At 33.6% G+C, this 23,579-nt stretch overlaps 1 protein-coding gene across 1 annotated transcript in view; it reads left to right on the forward strand.

Annotated features, from left to right (window-relative positions):
* Window positions 1-2,736: 2,736 nt before the first annotated feature.
* Window positions 2,737-23,579, forward strand: part of Mmp2 (Matrix metalloproteinase 2) — a 196,168-nt gene continuing 175,325 nt past the window's right edge. The window contains exons 1-3 of the mRNA XM_012292194.2: window positions 2,737-2,896; window positions 7,812-8,149; window positions 11,852-12,473. Coding sequence (XP_012147584.2) covers window positions 12,381-12,473 — 93 coding nt within the window. The 5' untranslated portion in view covers window positions 2,737-2,896; window positions 7,812-8,149; window positions 11,852-12,380. The remainder of the gene's footprint in view (window positions 2,897-7,811; window positions 8,150-11,851; window positions 12,474-23,579) is intronic.

The raw sequence follows: 23,579 nt of genomic DNA on the forward strand, positions 1-23,579 counted from the left end.
CGTGTGAACGAAAAAAACAGATAGTATATCTATGTTATTTTCAATCATGTGGAGGTTGTCATTTATTAATGTAGCAGGTCCTTCTTGCCGTTTCTGCGAATGTTGCGATATTAAATCTGGTATTTGAATACTCGTTCGCCGACGCACGAAGACGTATCCTAGCTGTTTGTAGGACGATCGAACACTGACAGACATAAATCTTGAAAAATCCTTGTCGAGTCTAATGGAAATCTCAGAACACCAATTTAATATTTCAAGATATTCAATATTTATTGTCAACTTTGAGTATTCATAATATTGCGTTATTAGCATTTATTTGCTATATTGCAATTTTTTAGTTAATGAGGTAATGAGGTAAATTCGAAAATTTATAGGTATTTTCTATTTTGGTAATTATAGGTTCTTTAAGTTTGTAAATTGCTAAATTTAGAGGAGTATTTTTTTTAAGTTTCAAATTTAAGATTTTTCAAATTAACAAATTTTCTAATTTCAAAGTGTTTTAAGTAATTTATATAGTAATTTTTAAGTAATTTATGTAGTGATTTTTAAGTAATTTATGTAGTAATTTTTAGCAGTTTATATATTACTAAATTTTGTAAGTTTCAAACTTTCAAATGATAAAATTTTAAATTTTCTGAAGTTTCAAATTTTGAAAACTTCCTAAATCTTCAAATTACCATAATTCTCTAGATTTTAAAAATTTATAAATTTTCCTAACTTCAAATTTAAAAAATTCCTTGATTGTGAAATTTGTGTATTTTCAAATATTCTAGTTTAAAAATTTCCAAATTCCCAAATTTTGAAATTTCTAAATATCAAAATCCCTAGATTTCCCCAACTTCAAAAGCTAAATTCCCCAAATCCCAAGTATCCCAAATTTAGAAATTTTTAATCTATCAAATTCCTAAATTTTCAAATATGCAAACTACCATATTTGCCTAACTCCAAATCCTTAATTTCCTAGATTCCAAGTATCCCAACAAAAACCCCAAATTTCCAAATTACTAAATTTCTAAATTTTCACATTTTCCCAACTCCAAATCCTAAATTTCCCAGATCTCAAATATCTCAACTTTACATAACCCTAAATTTCCAAATTTTCCCATTTCCCCAATCCCAAATCACAAAATCTCCAGATCTCAAGTGTCCCAACTTTACAAAACCCCAAATTTTTAAATATCCCCCATTTTTCAATCCCAAACCCTAAATTCCCCAAATCTCAAGTGTCCCAACTTTACAAAACCCTAAATTTGTAAATTATCAAATTTCTAAATTTCCTCATTTTCCCAACCCCAAATCTTAAAGTCCCAATCTCCCAAATATCCCAAATTTCCAACCCCCTTAAAATTCAACCTCAACAAACATTTCTTCCTTATACATATATCTGCCACATTTTCCCTAGGGATGCCAGATTTGCTCACGACTGTACTTACCTTACATGCGTTTGTACTACGTGGAGGTAAGAAAGGAGGAAGTAAGTAGGTTTGCCTGCATTCTATTCCTCGAATTCCTGTGTTTTATCCGCTTCAAAATTCTTTCAGAGTCGTGCTTACGTCATCGAACCTCCATATCCGTAGCATACAGCAATCCCGTTGGGAACGCGAAGCACCCATAAAAATGAAACAGAAAATTCCCTGCCAGTTTTCAACAACCGTACGCCGGTGTATACATATCACAAAAGCAAACATCTAAAAATACAATTCGTATATTGCTGATCAGAACCATTATTCTGAGTTCATTTCATTTTGAAATATGTGGAAGATCTTTTGAAAACGTTGTTGGATTCTTCTTTCGATATATGGCATGAAAATTCATAAAATTCACCAAAATTTATTGATGGTGGAGGAACACTTCTGTGGTGAAAGATTTTGTTATTTTTATTTTTGCAATGGTTTAACGCTGCTTTTATAGAAAATGTTTGTATGGAAAATTTTTTTGTGAAAAATGGGTTGAAGAAGAGGAATTGTAAGAGAATTGTTTGTTTAGTTGTTAGATGCTGTAGAAATTATTTGACTAATTACAGTAACTTATTTTACTAAGGAGAACAGCAATTTATCATTAATTGTTTTACTGCAATATAGTGAGAGGAAAGTTTTTTTGATGAGGTTTTAACAAGGTTTACAATTCTTGTTAATTTACTATCATATTTTTTATATGGTGGTTTTTAATTATTTAAAATAATTTGTGAAATCAATTCAGGCGAATGTGCAATATATTTAGAGGAAGGTTTTTTGACGCGGTTTTAACAAGGTTCACAATTCTACTTAATTTATTATCATATTTTTTATATGGTGGTTTTTAATTATTTAAAATAATTTGTGAAATCAATTAAGACGAATGTGCAATATATTTAGAGGTGATTTAACATTTCTACATTTTCAAATTTCCAACTTTTAATTTCGAAATTTCAAAGCTTCCACATTTTACAAACTTCTAGGTATTTAAATTTCCATGTTTTTAAATTGTCGAATTTTCAAATTTGTATGTTTTAAAATTACTGAAGCTGAAAACTTAAGAACCCCAAATCTTCTAAAACTCAGACTCCACTTTCCCGTCTCTCCATAAACATTGAAGAGCACAAAAATCGTGAAGTTTCCATATATGTGTCATTCACAGTAAAGCTACGTTGCACCCGAGTGTACGATCTACTCTCGGCGAGTTTCCCGCTAAAAGGAGAGGGCGAACGCGACGCGAAGGCAAGGGCGAAGGGTGGGGGTATATGGTGGGTCCTCAAAGGAAAGCATCGTCAGTCGCGCGGCATGCGGCGCACCGTACGCGTGGGTATTTTTTGTGTCGTCTTGAACGCGGTGCGAAAAGAAAAAAACTCTCCCTTCCGTTCTGTTCGCAACTGTTGCACAGCTGATCGTCGCCGGTGATCGGGATTAGTGTACACTCGGTAAGGTTCATTTGAAAGTACCGGTACGTTTAATACGCGACGGCAACTTGTGTCCGAAACTTTAGTGTCCCGGATTATCGGAGTCTTTCACTATGTTCTGTCCGCCGTTCGATCATGCGTGGTTGTGAGAAACTACAGTGTGTTCACGTGCACCCACTGAAACCGTACAAGGACTCCGGCCTGAGAAATTGTTACTCGGATGAACTTCTTCGAGAAAGGTTTCTCCTTTTAATGGGATAGAACTTCTTAACACAGACTTTGTCTGTGACGCACGTGCGTCCTAAAGAATTCAGTTGGCGGTAATTTACGAGCGATTTAAAACTTACACCGGGTAGATGTTCTGAGTGTAGTCGGGAGATAATTTTGTTATTGTTCCACGTTCTTGGTACATATGTCGAGCAGCCATTTCCGTTTGCATCGAGCTCGTATCGACGTACAAAATTGGAGCTAATTACCGTGAATCATTTACGTTCGGGGTGAAACTCTATACGCTTTATGTGCAACTCGCTTTTGATGGCAGCTTAACGGTTCCGCGATCCTCAGACACAAAGTTAATTCTGGGCTGAACGTGGCTTTATCTGATTCATGTGCTCGCTGTTTAATATATCAGTTCGGTTTTGATTAATATAACGAACGGACATGTTAGTTTTAATGTTTCAGTTTTTGTGGAGAGGTATGGCCTTTTTTTGACATGACGCATACGATTTGTCATGTAATCAGATTATGACACACCTGCTGCGTCGTGGAGTCGATCGTGTATGTAGAATATGACGCACGTGGTGTGTCAAGTAAATTGCATTAATAGATATACTGTCAGTTATATGATGTGTATAGAACGTGACGCACACGGTGTGTCATGAGTTTGTGTATATAGTACATAGTAATCAGATTATGACACACCTGGTGCGTCGTGGAGTCGATCGTGTATGTAGAATATGACGCACATGGTGTATCAAGTAAATTGCATTAATAGATACACTGTCACTTATATAATATGTATAGAACGTGACGCACAGGGTGCGTCATGAGTTTGTGTATATAGTACATGACGCACGTGATGTGTCAAGTAAATTAAATCAATAAATCTATTGCTTATTATATTACATATGGTAAGTATGACGCACCATGTGTGTCGTGCGTCCACTTCAATAAAGAGAGCATAATATATGTAGTATATAGCCGATTAAATAAAAATGGAACATTATGACACACTTGGTGGGTCGATTGCATATGTAGAATATGACGCACGTGGTGTGTTAAGAAAATTGCATTGACATTGTTAGTTGTATAACATATATAGAATATGACGCACTGGGTGTGTCATGACTTCGGTTCTGTACGTAATACATGACAGACATGATGTGTCAAGTAAATTAAATCAGTACATGCGTTGTCAATTGTATGATATACAGAACGTGACGCACGTGGTGTGTCATCAAGTTGCATTGCTATAACACACATGGTGTGTCAATTGTATACATAGAATTTGATGTATACAGTGACATATGTATTTGATATTCCATTCATATCAAATTGAATGCATATGCTATGACGCATGTGGTGCGTCTTTTATCAAATTGCATATGGGCAGTATGACACACATGGTGTGTCCTTTATCAAATTGAATATAGGTAATAGATGACGCACATGGTGCGTCTTTTATCAAATTGCATATAAGTAATATATGACACACATGGTGCGTCATTTATCAAATTTTATATAGGTAATATATGACACACGTGGTGCGTCATACCATAATTTCACATGTAAAGTCGTCGATTAATTTGCACTGGAAGAATATGACACAACAGGTGCGTCGTACAATGAATGCTATGCACTTAACATGATACACGTGCCGTGTCACTCATGAAATTGCATGGATAGATATAATAATGACCGATTAATTTGAATGAATAAAATATGACTGGTTAGTAGCAGCTGGTTGTACAATGAATCCTATACACACAATATAACTCACATGGTCCATCAAATAACACAAATAGAATACAATAATCATTGATTAAATTGCATAGACGCAATACGACGCAAGTGGTGCGTCATACACAGACCACGACACATATGGTGCGTCATTTTTGAAAGATGTTCTAAAGCACGAAATCTTTCAGCCCGAAAATCCGATGCATTAAAAATAAATGTTTACACGTCACTTCTACGAACTCTCGGGGTATTGCACTATGACAAAAAAGCGTTGTCGTACCCAGGTCTAATTTTAGCCCTCTAGACTCAAAGAAAAATTGATCGCTGTGTCTGCGAACGGGTCTGCTCGATGAATTCCATCCTCATTCTCAACATTACAAATCCGAATCACGCGAGAACGTTATCGTAAATAATTAATTGATTTCGCTACGTCCGAGCGAAATAACGACGGACACAATTTATCTGCATTATTTAAGGCCACCGATACAACCGTTCGGAATATTTTGCCATTTGATCGATCGGCACGAGTCAATTATTAGCCAAGAATCCGATTAATCGTTACGTATCGGTGTTAGAATGAATCGGGAACACGGTTCATTCATCCTTTTTTTAATCGTAATTTCCTGGCGGTGGGTTATATCGTTACCTCCCATCGAGTTCCAAGCAGAAACGCGCTCGCTAAACAAAGAATCTTTTCATAACGGACGACAATTTCTCGGGCTGCGATTACTCGGCGAAACTCGTTTTATTAATGGCGTTATATAGACATTCCTGTGTCTGGGTATTTCGGTTACGGACGCAGAAATTACTAGGAGGACGCGCCTGTTTCGCCCGCTGACTCAAGAATTCAGTTTTTAGATAATTAAATTTCATATTAGATATATTAGCATCTTTATTACACTTTAACCTCAACCTTAAAGCACTACCACTTTTCAAATATTTTTATTTAGGTACTAAAAAATATTAAGAGCAAAACTATCAGCTTTTGAACATGTGGGTCCAATATCCACATGTGGACATCAAGTTTCTCAAATTGTTATTCAAGGTTAAGTTATCTTGTTTATTCAAATGGTGTCTTGAACTTTTAGAAAATGAAATTTCATGTTAGAAATATTAGCATCTTTATTACATTTTAATCTCAACCTTATTTCAAGGTACCACCATTTTTATTTAAGTGTCAAAAAATATTTTGAGCAAAACTATGAGCCTTTGAATCCACATGTGGATATTAAGTTTCTTAAATTCTTATTCAAAGTTAAGGTTATCTTGTTTATTCAAACGGTATCTTGAACTTTATAAGATTACTGACTCAAGAACAATTGTGTAACCTTCGGGTGACCTTGAAGTCACAAACTTATTGGTCAAAGTTTCAAAGCTTTGATCAAGGTTATTGCAAGCTTATGATTCATTGTAACTGTACAAAACAATGTTATCATTATCGTTCGATTTATAAACTTATTCAACGGCAGATGTTCATGAATTTATGATAAAGCGAAGTCCATAAAATTTACGCAAGTCGTGCATTTTTCTAGAGTTTCATACTTTTTGTATTTTTTAGAACTTTTGTGCTTTATGTGAATGTGTATAGTTCAATAGTGTGAATTATTCAATAGTGTAAAATAATAAAATGTAATTTTTAGATACACGTATACTTTGATTTTCATATATTATTAATGCATAAACATCCTTATCTAGTTTGACAGGTTTATAATTAGTTCTGTACAAATTGATCGAACTAAAGAATTTTCTATCAATCAAGATCATCTCAAGGTCACAGTATAATTGATCGTTGATCTTGACGTCAGCTACAACCTTGCGAAGTCTAAAATGTACAGTATCAAAAAGGTAACGTGACAATTGTGACTGAAACAAAAATGTTAAATGAAAGAGCAACAATGACAACTACAGATCATAGTTTCCACAACAATTTAACCTTCGACAATTATCAAGGGTGTAAATTCCATTCGCATAGTGCACAAATCAAAATCTTGTCCTGTATATTACTGTCGACATTCGCCCATAACTCCAACCACATATGTACAGCCTTTGACATTAATCCTTGTAATGCACTCAACGAGCATTAACGTTGATACAGGGTGTTTCATATTAAACGACAGTAAATTTCGAGTAAAAATATTCACACACGTGTTCGATTACCCACATGTGGAGCTGCAGCTGTTCGAATGTTACTCATAAAAGGCCCACAAAATGCATCAAGGGAAAATGACTAATCGTTTACCGAATGCTAAACGATATAAAACGCAAGAATAATTTACAACGATTCGAGGTAATAGTTCAAAAATCCCGCCATGAACTTCGATGCACTTTTTAACTCTGTTCGCGATAGTGCGTGTAGCTCATCCGGGGTCATCTTCGCGTTCTTTTACGAGGACAGCACTGTTCACAATGCGAGCGACCGATTCTCGTGTTTATTTTACTTTGTAAACTTCGCTTTTCATCCACGGACAAAAATCTGAAGGGTTCGGGACCTCGGTGGCCAACGAATGTTGGTTATATGGCCGTAGCATGTGCGTTGATAATCGGACACGTGTTTACATACAAATTTTTACTTGGTCCATACTGAAATGCGTAAATGTGAAACCTGAAGTGGAGCACCCTGTACACCTTAGATTACGAGTACGTTATACATCTTTGACCATCTTAGCATTTCATCTCTGTTCATTCGTTTGAACCTACACGTGTTAATAAACGTTTATACAAAAATTTGTTCTCGAAATGCAGTTTTATAACACATGTTTCTCTTGAGTACCTGAATGGAAAGAATTGATCAATCAACGAAAACAAGTGTTTGTTACATGGTCCAAATCGGTGCACTATCGGCTAGACTTCACGGTTCTTTGACTGTGTCGCTTTTATCTATCTCGTCAGGTCGTATTTACAAGTATGCCGCGTCAACGACCTGGCACTTTGTGATTAACGAACGATTCGTTTGTACAACGCGTTTCCTCTTTTCCAGGGACTCGTTGCGAAAAAGTGTAGCCATCGAAGCGCCGTCCAATCGTCGGACGAGTAATCGGAAGGAAAGCAGCGAGAGAGGAAACCTCGGGGATTAATTTGCGCGAAGGGCAGCCGATAAAAGAGAATAAAGCGACGACTCGTGAAACGTGTTCCTCGAAAGCACCGGAAGCACGAACGTGCCCGAGATTCTTCGACCGCCCTTGAATCCAACTGTCCCAGGATTACAGAGACATGATACATCGTGGAACCGTGTCATACGCAGGCTACATCGAACCGGAAATGTGGCAAGCCTGTACCGCGAACTTTCAACTGTCCTACAGATCGCCGATTTGAACAGTAAGTGATCTTTGATTAGCATGCTAGATTTTCATATGTGAAGCCTTGAAGTCGAAAAGTTAAATTTAAAAGTAAAATTTAATTTGAAATTACTAAAATTCAAGTTATATAAACTTAAAATTTATGAAAGTAACAAATGTTTATTATACTAATGGTCTAAGATGTTAGTCATAAAATCTGTGATATCCAAAATTCAAAAATATCATCATTTTATAAGTTTCAAAATTAATATCAGATGGTTTAAAATGTTTGCATTTTCTGTTCTGACTGAATGTCTTAAATTTATTTCGTTAAGTTTGCAATTGTCAAATTTCTTAAGTTTTATCAAAATTTTAAGAATTCTTAACTTTCACAATTTTTAAAGTATCAAATCCAAAATTGAGAAGTTTTAAAGTACCAAACTTCCAAAACTGCAGTAGTTGCACAAACTACTAAAAAATAAGTAATTTTAAAATTCCAATATTCCAAAATTTTAAAATACTCAAATCTAAAATTTGAAAATTGCAAACTTAACAGATTTCAAACTTCTAAAATAACAAAATTGCAACAGTTTTCAAGTTTCAAACTAGCAAACTCCAAATAGTCTCAAAATTCCAATATTCAAAAATTTTATTGTAACACACTAAAAAGATCTAAAATCTCAAAAATTGTAGTAGTCAAAAAAATTGCAATAGTTCAAATTCCCAAATTGTCAAAATCTCAAAACACTAAAATGACAAAATCCCAAAATCCCCAAACCCTAACTTTTGTTGTTACAAAAGTCCCAAAATCCCAACTTTTGTTATTACAAAAGTCCCAAAATACCAAAACCCTACTTTTGTTATTACAAAAGTTCCAAAATCCCAAAACCCTAAAATAAAAGTCTCAAAATCCTAAATCCTTAAAATGGGAAAAGTCCCAAAATCCCAAAATCCTGAAATAGCAATAGTCTCAAAATCCCAAAACTCTGAAAGAAAAAAAGTCCCAAAAACTCAAAATCCTAAAATAATAAGTCCAAAAATCCCGAAACCCTAAAATAACAAAGGTCCCAAAATCCCACAACCCTAAGAAAATAAAAGTCCCAAAATCCCAAAACCCTAAGATAATAAAAGTCCTAAAGTCCCAAAACCCTGAAATAAAAGTCCCAAAATCCCAGAACCCTAAAATAAAAGTCCCAAAATCCCAAAACTTTAAAACAGCAAAATTCCCAAAATCTCAAAAGCCTAAAATAACAAAAGTCCTAAAATCCCAGAACCCTAAAATAACAAAAGTCCCAAAATCCCAAAACACCAAAAGTCCCAACATCATAACAGTTCCAAAGTTCAAAGAGTATCTAACTTACAGCTTAAAAACATTCGTACTGAATACCCGTTTACGAGCGAATCGAGAATCACCAACTATTTTGACAACGGTTACGTATCTTCCATTATGTATAAAATTCGAGCGAAAACAGCGTCGAAGTTCTGAATTAACGAGCCACTCGCACGCTGCACGTTTCAAAAGCACAAATCCAAACAGCACGAGTGTAGAAGTTATCAAGCGGCTGGCTTCGATCGAACCGAATCGCATCCGAAAGTTTTGATAGCAGAAGAGAACGGAAATTTGTGAATGGGTACACGGATAAAAGCGACGAACGTAAACGCCTAGTAATTTCCGACTTCCTGCCTCGGTTTTTTTCTGAAACGTGACTAACGTTCGAACCGCAGCGGCGTAAAATCATTAGAAATCAACCATGACTCGTTTGGCGTTCAACAAATACTTCTTTTTTTGCGTGAAAGTCGATTAAAAGGGAAACAAAAAAAAAACACTTCATAATTAACAGCTGTTTAGAATTTCCTGTTTCTGAAGTCGGTGCATTTAACATTTTTTAGCTCCATATTTCCTCAATTAAACAGCTGTTAATATTTACCGCGATTAAAAAGTTTCCTCTTGGTATGATAAAGATTTACCGAGATTCAATTAGATATTCGAAGAAAAACGTTGATTCATGGGGAGCAGAGAATTTCCTATGACTTGTAATATTAAATAATAAACGAAACTACTTGTAACCGGTAAGAGGAACTCCGTGCAATGACTCGCAGGTTTTAGAGTGACTCAAGCTTATAACACGAGTGCTTTTTGTCGAAGTTAGGAGTCTTATAGATTTATAATTGAAACAACTTCTCTTTAATAGAGCATGCAATGTTATATAGTATATGACGCACCAGGTGTGTCATGTGAATTATGTATGACGCACCAGGTGCATCGTACGCATAGTACACGACACACCGTAAATTATACACTTACAGTACTACTAGCAAGGTTCTATATTATGCAAGGTTTAGTGCTTTACATAGTTAGTGTTCGACGCACCAGGTGTGTCATGTGATGATGCATGACGCGCCGGGTGCGTCGTACGCATATTCACGATGCACCGCGAATACACTTACAGTACTACTAACAAGGTTCTACCATCTTATGCAAGGTTTAGTGCTTTATAAAGTTAACATACGACGCACCCGGTGCGTCACATAAGTTATATTAGATTCACAGCATCATGTGAATAGTAGGTGCATGTTGTATAATAAATAGTGTTATACGAACCCTCACAATTAGCAATATTTTATGTCCACAGTATACAATGCAGAATGCATTATGCATACCATACGACGCACCAGATGCGTCATGTACGTTGTAATTGTACACTGTAAATGTATATTATATATGACGCACTGGATGCGTCATTTTATACGTACTAAACAGCTGTTAATATTTACCGCAATTTGGTAAATATTACTCTTATACATAAAAGTGTTACGAGCAGATTATGTGCGTTATATGTATAGCAGACGCACCAGATGCGTCATATATATAGTACACGACGCAATGTACACTTTACACATACTGTATAATGAATAATGTGTATCTACATTATACAATGCAGGACGCATCATATGCACAGTGTGCGACGCACCCAGTGTGTCATACGAATAATGACACACATGGTGCGTCATATAGTTAGTAGACACGATGCACAATGTATGGATATTGTATAGCGAAGATTGTGTTATCTGTAAAGTATACGACGCATAGTACACGACATATAGAGTATTATACATACGGTGTACGACGCACCTGATGTGTCATATGAATGCTACGTGACGCACATGATACGTCATACTCTCAATACACGACATAATGTAAATTATACTCATACTGTAGAACGAACTGTGTTTCACATGTTAAGTATACAATACATAGTGCCTTATATGCATAGTATGCAACGCACTCGGTGCGTCATACGAATAATGTGACACACATGGTGCGTCATATACTTAGTAGACGCGATTTACGTTATACGCATACTGTATTAGCGAAGAGTGTGTTACCTCTAAAGTATACGATGCATAGTACATGATGTATAGAGTACTATATGTATCGTATACGACGCACCTGGTGTGTCATATCAATGCTTACGCGACGCACCTGGTGTGTCAAGAATGTTACGTGACGCACCTAACGCGTCATACTCTCCATACACAACATAAAGTACATTATACTCATACTGCAGAACTGTGTTTCACATGTTAAGTAGCATAGTGCATTACATGCATAGCACACGACGCATCCGTTGTGTCATACGAATGAACCGCGACACACCCGGTGCGTCATGCGAGTGCACCTGTTGCATTATACGCGTGAAATGTATAAAACTCAACCGATAACGGTTAATAATCGTTACAGGTCGGCGGATGGACGTGGTAGCAGCCGGGAAGTCCGAACACGGAGGAAAGCACGAACCGGGAATCCGTCGTCATCGACGTCGACGTCGTAGGAACGGCAAGTTGACAGAGGTCGGCAGTAGGTTTGCGCGCAGGAAACGAGAACGGAAGAAGAGCGAGAGGGAGGGGGTTTGCACGATCAACCACAAGGAAAAAAGTGTGCACCGTGTGGCATTGAGTAAACCGTGGACCTCCTAGGAAGGCCGCTTCGGACGCGTCCTCTTTGTGTTCCGATCCTATCACTACCATCGGTACTGTGATATTCCTTCTTCTTCTTTTTCTTCTTCGCGTTCGCTCGTCATTTTGCCCCGCGAAGCAAAAGAAAGCGTGTCCCGTAGAGCGGAAGTATGCTGCCAGCCTCTGTAATCGCGTGTGCCGAGCTCTAACAAGGGTGGTTCCGTTTGTCAGAGATTTCGTGTGCAGACACGTGGTGCGTGTAATATAACGAGTGAGAATATCGGTGCTAGTTTTATTAAGAAGAATCGTGCAAGATGATACTGCTTCGGACCACGCTGATTGTGCTATGCTCTGTGTTGGCTGCCGGGGCACCCAGACCCTCCGTCATCTACGCGGACGAGACAGTGGTGAGTGCAGACATTTTTTTTTACTTATTCTCATTTTGAATGCTGCGGGTACAATAGAATTTCAAATTAAAGAATAAAAATTCTGACGCTGTTAGGTTATCTGCGATTAAAACTCAAGATGAACTCTGAATTTACATCTAAAATAAAATTTAATTTAGTTGCAAATTACTTATTTAAATTTACTAGTTTAGTAAAGAAATTTGAAGCTACAAAAAACTTAGAAATTTTACAATATAAAATTGTATGCTTTAGACACGTGTCACTATGTTCAAGTCATCTGAATCATTCTACATCACTTGTTTTATAAGATGAATTATTTTGTTATAAAACAGTGACTAGTTTCATAAAACTAATTATTGTGAAACAATGGAGATTTCTTTTCTCCAATTTATTGTTAGAAGTAATATAGATTAAATGAAATGTGGAGAGCTCAGTTGAAATAGAAAGCTTTAAGTGAGTCACGCGTGTCCATTCAAACTGCTCTATATTTTCCCGCGAGAAAATTATCCTCGGATTAGCTCCGAGAAATATGGAGGTCCAGAGCGTAATACTTCATCGTGTCTTCGTAATTCACCAACTATTCCGGATTAAGCGGAATAAAGGAAAGGTGATGTGGAGGGAAGGAGGAATAGTAACGAGTCAACGCGCCATAATTTAAAGTCGGGTCACCGAACACGCTAATTGTTTCACGAATAATAGAATGGCTTCCACGGTTTTCATGAAATGGCTAGAAAACTTGGGCTTTTGATCCGAGAGTTAGCGATGCTTTAATTGAAATATTTCATAAAGTTCGTATCAATTCAGACAATTTTTATTGATAAATAAAAATTAAATTTAAATAATACTTAAATAATAATAATAATTATCAGGGAGATTGTTTTTTTGTCTCAAAGCAAATCAATAAGTTTTATAATAAATTTTTAAATTAAATAATAGAATGTTCACTCTTAATTTTTATTATATTGAAAACAAAATCAAATGTCAGCAAGAATAAGAAAATGAAGTGAAAGTAGATATAAAGTTGTAATTTAACATTTTTGTTTGGTTAATGACAGTGGCGCCTTCTGCGTCAGCCATCTTGAAATTTAGATCACCGGAAAAAGGAGTGGATTCAAACTCTTCTTGTATCTTTCAAAAGATAAATTGTTGCTATTTTAAACTTACACGTGTATAATAATTGAATAACTGTATTAAAATTTAATATTGCTACTTTTTTACTAGAAAAACAAATCAATATTAAAGTCTGTAATATATGATAGCTACTTTAAATGTTTTAAAATTCTGATTGATTTTAATATTTTGTTAAACAAATTTTAGTGCAGAACTTATATAATTATAATTAAAGATAACTTTATGAGTAAAGATTCACTTTTATGATTATTGTGTAATTTTCAAACGAAACTTCATTGTTAATGTTTGTTGCTCATCGACGTCGATGCGAAGTTTTCCTTTTTTAGTAACGCTTCGCTTTCCTTTGTGCATCGATACACGTGGCAGTGACTTCATTCTATACTTTTACTGATAATAGAATATTGCATAGTTATTCCATGATTAGAACGTGACTTATCAACTCTGCACTTTGTTTTCTTATTGAATATCATTCGATTTAATTAATTATGACTCATATGAAACTGTAACTTATCCATTGTCTATAAATTGGAGTCATGAGATTATGCGTTTAATTTATTTCAAGTTAATTTACTACAAATTTATTGCATATACATATTTATTTCTGAATATGTGTTGCAATATATGTACATGTATATTTATTGTTACAAATGTATTGCAATAAATAATAAGTATTATAAAATGTATATATAATATATTCAATATATTTTTTGCAATATTTATATGCAATGTATGCAATGTAACATATGTGTAATTTTCATTTCAACATATGTGTAATATATGTATACCATACATATGTTATATTATATAATTTATTTAATTTGACACATATACAATTTATTTATTTCAAAACATCTGTAACATACATAGTAAAATTGTAACATATAACATACATGTAATATATTAATCTTAATACATGTATGATACATGTGATAAATTTATTATAACATACATGTAATATATGCAATATTTTTATTGTAATACATGTACATACATATAATATGATTTATTACACTATATGTGTAATATATGTAACATATATGTTATAACATGAGTTCAACATACTCAATACTTTATTAAAATACATATGCAGTATATATATGTATAATGTGGTTTATTATAACATATGCTTAATATATGCAATGTATATATTGTAACGTGAGTTCAACATATTCAATACATTTATTAAAATACATATGCAATATACACATGTATAATGTGACTTATTACTACATATGTATAATATATGCAACACATATATTGTAACATGAGTTTAACATACTCAATACATTTATAACAACACATATGTAGTATATACAATATGTTCAACATAACATACAAAAACAAAATCATAAAAAGAATCTCACACCCATACAATTAGTCCAACCATGACCAACCACATCAAAAACGTTAAACATCTCCATACAGCCATCATACCCATTCTCTAAAACGACAAAGTCGATTCATTCAAAAAAAACTTCTCGCGTTTCCATTATGTTGTCCATAGCCCGTAGCGTAAGCATTATGCGAGCAAGTTTAAACACGATTATCCTAAGTACGAATTAGTGCCCGAGCCATGTACCAGCCTCCATATTTCACACTTACGCGTGATCCCCGTGCCATGTGTGTGGGTGTTTGCGGAGTTATTTCACGCGTGTGTCACAAACAGAGCTATTCCTCCGATGTGTGCCGAGGATGACTAACAATAAGAAGCAGGGTCGATTCCGTGTGCGAAAGTCTCGTATATCGACTGCTTTCGGCAGTGCTGGATTAATACATAAGCACGGTGCACCATGGTACATGGAGTCAAAGACACTGTAGAACTCTGTCGCTATTTTATATTGAACATAAATTTCATTTTATGATTCTTTTTTTATTACACTATTAAGTTCTTGGTTTGACATCGAGACTTGTGACGTATGTTAGAGTTCATATGTGACATACGTTAGAGTTCATATGTGACGTATGTTAAAATTCATATGTGACGTACGTTAGAGTTCATATGTGACGTACGTTAGAGTACATATGTGACGTACGTTAGAGTTCATATGTGACGTATGTTAAAATTCATATGTGATGTACGTTAGAGTACATATGTGACGTACGTTAGAGTTCATATGTGACGTATGTTAAAATTCATATGTGACGTACGTTAGAGTACATATGTGACGTATGTTAGAGTTCATATGTGACGTATGTTAGAGTTCATATGTGACGTATGTTAGAGTTCATATGTGACATACGTTAGAGTTCATATGTGACGTACGTTAGAGTACATATGTGACGTATGTTAGAGTTCATATGTGACGTATGTTAGAGTTCATATGTGACGTATGTTAGAGTTCATATGTGACATACGTTAGAGTTCATATGTGACGTACGTTAGAGTACATATGTGACATACGTTAGAGTACATATGTGACATACGTTACAGTTTATATGTGACGTACGTTAGAGTTCATATGTGACTTAAGTTGTGCACGAAGAGTTTTAAGTTTGATACTAATTGTACTTTGTATAATTGAAAATTGACAGGTACGAAATATACCTAAAATTGCAATGTCCATTCTTCATTTCAATATTGCAGTAATTAGGTAGCTCTGACTAACGCAACTGTCGAAAAACTTGTAGAGATTGACACCACTTTTTTACGCCATAATGAACTCATCTCAGCTGCAACCAAATTCCAGAAAATCTGATTCACAGTATTTCACGTAAGAAAAAAGTCAAGCTTCATCTTTTGTCTAAGAGCACTTCTGCCTTTTTTACATAATGTATTTTATAAGTGATTGAAAAGTAATCTTACTTAACTTCTACTAGAAACATTATATGACAAACTATTGAAATACATGAAAAATTGTGAATTTATATTGTAATTTACAGTTTGTATGAAAAGTTTGTAGGAACACAAAATCTTTCATCATATAATGCAAACTTGCTTAGTTAAATTAAAAAGGAAGTTGAAAAATAAATGATGGAACATAAATAATGAAATAATAAAACATAAATTAATATTAATTCTTGACATATGAAAATCACGACAAATCACCAGAAAATTAATTTATTAATTCTATTTATTAATCCTAACATATTAATTCTTGACATATAAAAATTACAATAAACCACCAGAAATTTCATAACTCAAAATAAATTTGTAAAACGATGATTTGATCGCATTGAAAGTTTCAATGAAGTGAAACTTGCATTAGGGTGTTCGAAGATGTTCATACAGCACTGAGATACGAACATGGCGCCTGCGTCCTAGGAACCCTCTCCTTCCGGCGAAACGATTCGTTACTTTCCCCTTGGAGAGTTATCCTTATCGAGCATCTTACAAACAAGTAACCCTCCGGCAGAGACCTTTGTATCAACTTCTTCCTTCAGGAACTGTGCTATATTGTATAGTGGAGGAAAGAGAACGAGCAAAATTGTCGTCGAATACCTTTGTCCTCGGATCGAAGGAAAGTCATTTGTTTTCTTCTTTCTTGTGTAGTAACGGGGTACAATGGGGTTTAATATAGTGGTTTTTGGAGGTAATTTGGGTATTTGGATAAATTGGGAGTTTGAGAGAATGGACTTTTGCGAGGTTAGGAATTTGGAAGGTTGGACTTTTGCAAGATTAGGAATTTGGAACTTTGGGAATTTGGAAGGTTGGACTTTTGCAAGATTAGGAATTTGGAACTTTGGGAATTTGGAAGGTTGGACTTTTGCAAGATTAGGAATTTGAAACTTTGGGAATTCGGAAGGTTGACTTTTGCAAGATTAGGAATTTGGAACTTTGGGAATTTGGAAGGTTGGACTTTTGCAAGATTAGGAATTTGGAAGGTTGGACTTTTGCAAGATTAGGAATTTGGATCTTTGGGAATTTGGAAGGTTGGACTTTTGCAAGATTAGGAATTTGGATCTTTGGGAATTTGGAAGGTTGGACTTTTGCAAGATTAGGAATTTGGAACTTTGGGAATTTGGAAGGTTGGACTTTTGCAAGATTAGGAATTTGGAACTTTGGGAATTTGGAAGGTTGGACTTTTGCAAGATGGGAAATTAAAGCTCCTTGGAAATTTGGGAGTTTGGACTCTTGCAAGGCTGGGAATTTGGCATTCCTGGGGTTTGGTAATTGGGAATTTGGACTTTTGCAAAGTTGGAAGTTAAAGCTCCTTGGGAATTTGGGAGTTTGGACTCTTGCAAGATTGGGAATTTGGCATTCTTGGGGTTTGGTAGTTGGGAATTTCGAAGGTTGGACTTTTGCAATGTTGGAAATTTAAGATTCTTGTGAATTTGGAAGTTTGGACCTTTGCAAGTTTGGGAATTTGGGATTCTTGGGATTTGATAGTTGGAAATTTGAAAGTTTTAACCTTTGCAAGGTTGAGTATTTAGAATTCTTGGGGTTTGGTAGTTGGGAACTTGAAAGTTTGGACATTTGCAAGGTTGGGAATTTGAGATTCTTGGGGTTTGATCGTTGGGAATTTGGAAGTTTAGAATTTTGGGAAATCGGAAGTTTAGACTTTTGGACATTTGGAAGTTTGGAAATTTTGAGTGTTTGGACTGCCAGAATTTGAGAATTCTCTTCTTAAAGGTTTAATAATTGAAATTTGAGAGTTGGGGAGTTTGAGAATTTGGTACTTTGAGAACCTAGAAATATAGATAGGTGGAAATTTAGAAATTTGTAAACTTAAAAATTAAGAAACTTGAGAACTTGCAAAAATTAAGAAATTTGGCAAGTTAAGAATTTTGAGAATTAGAAACTTGGGAATTTAGAATGAGTATTAAGATTCTCAGTGTCTTCATCTAAATGCTCATAAATCCTTTGAAATGATTATCTGGAAACTCACACATTTAGCAATTCATAAATGTCTAAATTGCAAATTTAAAATATTTAACAATTATCAAACTAAATCATAAATTTGAAAGATTCAGAAACTTCAGAATCTGCATAATAAAAAATTCAAAAGAACATAGATATTGAGGTTATGACGGTTAGGTTAGGTTCAATCGGGTTGAAGGTCCCCGTGGTTATAATCGCCGCTAACAATCACAGACGCTACAAACCGCACATCCAATATCTGCGATAAGCGATAGCTGGTGTGAAACGGCCTTAATAAGCATGGCGGGGCACAGTAGGAGAGAGTGGATTTTATCATTCGGGGCCTTCGGCCTTACTTCGAAACCATTAAGCCACGGGGCATTTATATGCAATCGAGGTCGTTCACTGCAGGAAGCGCCGGCGCGTACACAGAATGCCTCGTCTCTGTGTCAAGATGTGACACACGCGTTTCTGCTCTTAGACACACGCGTGGAAGAATAATGTCTCGTTATACGGAGTCTCCTTAAAATAACTCGTAAATCGGTGGTTAACTAACTTTTCGGGGAACGGGGTTGAAATTTTGAAGAACGTGCACGGATATTTGTTATTGAAAGTTAGAATGTTAGGTTATGTTGCTGGCGTAAGAAGTTTCATTTGTATATTGGGAGCTTTGTGGAGTAACTTTTGATGAAATTTGTTATTTTGGCAATTTTCTATTTTGTTATATTATTATTTTATTGTTGTATTATTTTACTATACTACCTTTATTATTTTATCTTCTATTTCACTGTTTCGTTATTCCGACATTTTACTATTTTGGTATTTTGCTACTTTGGCTGTTAGTGTACCGTTATTTCATTGTTCTACTATCTTATTTTTTATTCTTGTTACTATGCAGAATAATTTTATGTCTTAATAGATATTTTTATTTATTTTTGTTTATTTTTATACTTCGTTTAATTTATTTTTATTTGTTTCTACACTGGGTCCATTTTTTTTATTTATTTTTAAACTTTTGTTATTTTCGTTTAATTTATGTTTTTGTTTTTATATTTAATTTAGTTTATTATTATTTATTTTTATTCATTTTTAAATTTTATTTATAGTGTCGTTTATTTTTATATTTTATTTTCAATCTCAAAGTTACAGTAAACATACGTAGTTTAAGTGTTAAATAAAATTAGATAAACGACAGTGGTATTCGTATTAACGCGATGAATTATTTAACCCTCTCTGGACTAAGAGCCGCTATAATCACGCATCATTAACTACCGGACGACGAACCACCGAGACAGGAACAATTGAAATTTAATTTCAGACCCCTTTTCATTTTCCTATTCTAAATTTTATGCCATTCCTTTAGAAAATTACTTGTGCACTGTACGACAATTTTTCGTTGAAAATTTAAGTAGGTTTCTATAGAGAAGAACAAACAAATAATAATATTAATGAACAAATTATTTGTTGACTAACGAATGTTCACTAAGTGTGTTAAATTATTTTCAAATTTAGAAATTTGTGGATTTCGTAATTTAGGAATTTGGAAATTTGGGCAATTGGGAAATTGGGAAATTGGGAAATTGGGAAATTGGGAAATTGGGAAATTGGGAAATTGGGAAATTGGGAAATTGGGAAATTTGGGAATTTGAGAAATGTGTAATTTGGGGAATTTGAAAATTTGGGAATGTGGGAAATTTGGAATTTGGGAAATTGGAAAATGTAGAAGTTAGAAAATTTGGAAATTGGAAAATGCGGAAATTGGAAAATTTGGTAATTGGAATATGTGGAAATTGGAATGCTTGGAAATTGGAAAATTGGAAAATTGGAAAATTGAGAAATTGAGATATTTAGTTATTTGGAAATTTGAAAATTTGGAAATTTGGGAATTTGGGAATTTGGAAATTTGGAAATTTGGAAATTTGGAAATTTGGAAATTTGGAAATTTGGAAATTTGGAAATTGGAAATTTGGCTTCTGGGCTAACTTAAAACTACACAATATTAAACTTCTCAAATCCTCCAACTCCAAAATTCTCAATTTCAGAAATTTTATCAAAGCAGAAATGTAAAACTACCCAAATTCACCAATTTTCAACTCAGCAACACTCTCCCTTCGAATTTGTTAAATAATACCTTACCAAATTCACAAACTCAGAAACTTGGAATGTTAAGATTGTTCAAATCTGCATAGTTAATTAATCTAATAAAAACTGAATGATGATAAATGTTGCTAATCCAACGAGATTTAAATATACGAGTACATGGATGTTCTGGCTTCTGTACGTAAGCAACGCGTCTAGACAGTAATAAACAGAGGGCACGTCGCTCATTTTGTTTTATACATTTTGTACTTGCTTGGTCAGCAGTGGGAAAAGTTCCCAGCAAAGAGATGAAAGAAAAAATCAACTTGGATTAGTGGTTCTTTAATTGTCGGCGGTGGTTGTTACTAATTGTTATTAATCGGTACTGGAAATTCAATTGCATCGATTTAATTGGAAACTCGATGAATAAAATCTCGATAAGTGAAATCTTGAGGAGTGAAAATTAAAACTGAATAAGTTTGCATTAATGTGTTATACAGTTTATGTTACAATATATCTAATTTAATTTTCTAATTTCCAGATCTTTCAATTTCCACATATTTCAATTTTTAGATTTTTCAATTTCCAAATTTTCCAATTCCCACATTTTCCAATGTCCACATTTTTGAATTTTCAAATTTTCTAATTTCCAAATTCTCCTATTTCCAAATTTTCCAATTCCCACATTTTTGAATTTCCAAATTTTCCAATTTCCAAATTCTCCTATTTCCAAATTTTCCATTTTCCAAATTTTCCATTTTCCAAATTTTCCAATTTCCAAATTTTTCAATTTCCAAATTCTCCTATTTCCAAATTTTCTAATTTCCAAATTTCCAAATTCTCCTATTTCCACATTTTCCAATTTCCAAATTTTCTAATTTCCAAATTCTCCTATTTCCAAATTTTCCAATTCCCACATTTTTGAATTTCCAAATTTTCCAATTTCCAAATTCTCCTATTTCCAAATTTTCCATTTTCCAAATTTTCCAATTTCCAAATTTTTCAATTTCCAAATTCTCCTATTTCCAAATTTTCTAATTTCCAAATTCTCCTATTTCCACATTTTCCAATTTCCAAATTTTCCAATTTCCAAATTTTCCAATTCCCAAATTTTCCGATTTCCAAATTTCCCAATTTGTCAAATTACCAAATTACGAAATATCCAAATATCTAAATTTCCAATTTTCAGAATTTCTATAATTATATGTAACAAGCTTAATATAGAAATATACTGCAAGTGGATATATGGAAACTCCATTAGCCGAATCCCGATAAACGGTAACTCGATAAATGGAAACTTTATAAGTGGAAAGTTATCTAATCTTGATAAGTGAAATCCAGTTGAGCGGAAACTCGATAAATGGAATGTCGATAAGTAAAATTTCGCTGAGTAGGAACAGTTGGTGCATCGGTATAATGTAATTAATATGTTATTGTTTGATAAATTACGATAAGCGTATATGTATTAGTAGGTTGCATTATAAGACGTATTCCATCCATTGCAATTATTGTATTATCAGAGCTTTTTTTTAACAAATAATTTTGTAGTCAATGAGTTGTGTTATGAGTTATATTGACACGATATTTATATGATACACTATTAATAGCATATCGATACTATATTGATACGGTATTGATATAATATTATAATGATATTGATATGATATTGATACGATATTGAGACTATATTGATACGGTATTGATACGATATTAATACGATATTGATTCGATATTGATACGATATTGATACGATATTGATACGATATTGAGACTATATTGATACGGTATTGATACGATATTGATACGATATTGATTCGATATTGGTACGATATTGATACGATATTGATACGATATTAATACGATATTGATTCGATATTGATACGATATTGATACGATATTGATACGATGTTGATACGATATTGATTCGATATTTATATGATATTTATACCGCATTATTGATACAGTATTAATATGATACTGATAGCATATTAATACTAATATTGTCACAATATTGATACAGCATTGATAAAATATAATATGATAATATATTACTACTAATATTGTCACGACATTGATACGGTATTGATACGGTATTCACAGGATATTGATATAATATTGACACAATTTTGCTACAATTTTGTTACAATATTAATACCATATTGCTATAATATTGATATAATGTTGATATAATGTTGATATAATGTTGATATAATGTTGATATAATGTTGATATAATATTGATATAATATTGATATAATATTGATATAATATTGATATAATATTGATATAATATTGATACCATATTGCTATAATATTGATATAATATTGAAACGATATTGACACGATATTCCTACCATATATAATTATTATAATAATACTAAATTATAAGGTGAATTGCATAACTAATTGTGGGTGCCGCAAAAGGATTATTGTCACCAAGTTACATCCATTGTTTGAGCTGAAAATAAACGCGATTTCAACTGCAAATAATTACAGTAAATTAGCAATCGTGCTGTCCCTAATGAAACAAAGTTCTCTAGTAATTACAGCCCGACCCTGAACGCTTAATATAATTTCCTCCACCGAGTATAATTCGCGTAGCTTGCACGACACTTTCGCTCTTCTACAAACATAGTTGCGAAATTTACCTTCTTTAAATCTCTTCTGTGTGCCTTAGACACAAGATTGGTAATTAGTATTTCTTGGTGGGTGCTTTTGGGTTAATTTACTGATTTACTGGTTTACAAATTTACAATTTTAACAATTTTAACAATTTTAACAATTTTAACAATTTTAACAATTTTAACAATTTTAACAATTTTAACAATTTTAACAATTTTAACAATTTTAACAATTTTAACAATTTTAACAATTTACAAATTTAACAATTTACAAATTTAACAATTTACAAATTTAACAATTAACAAATTTAATAATTTTATAGATATTCAAATTGAGAGATTTACAAGTCTACAATTCCACATATCTACAAGTTCATAGATCTACAATTATGTAAATCTACATATCTACAAATCCACATATGTACAAGTCTACATGTCTACAAATTTACAAATCCATAAATCTACGTATCTAAAAAGC

Source organism: Megachile rotundata, chromosome 16 (genome assembly GCF_050947335.1).
Source record: "Megachile rotundata isolate GNS110a chromosome 16, iyMegRotu1, whole genome shotgun sequence".
In the NCBI taxonomy this organism is placed as follows: Eukaryota; Metazoa; Arthropoda; class Insecta; order Hymenoptera; family Megachilidae; genus Megachile; species Megachile rotundata.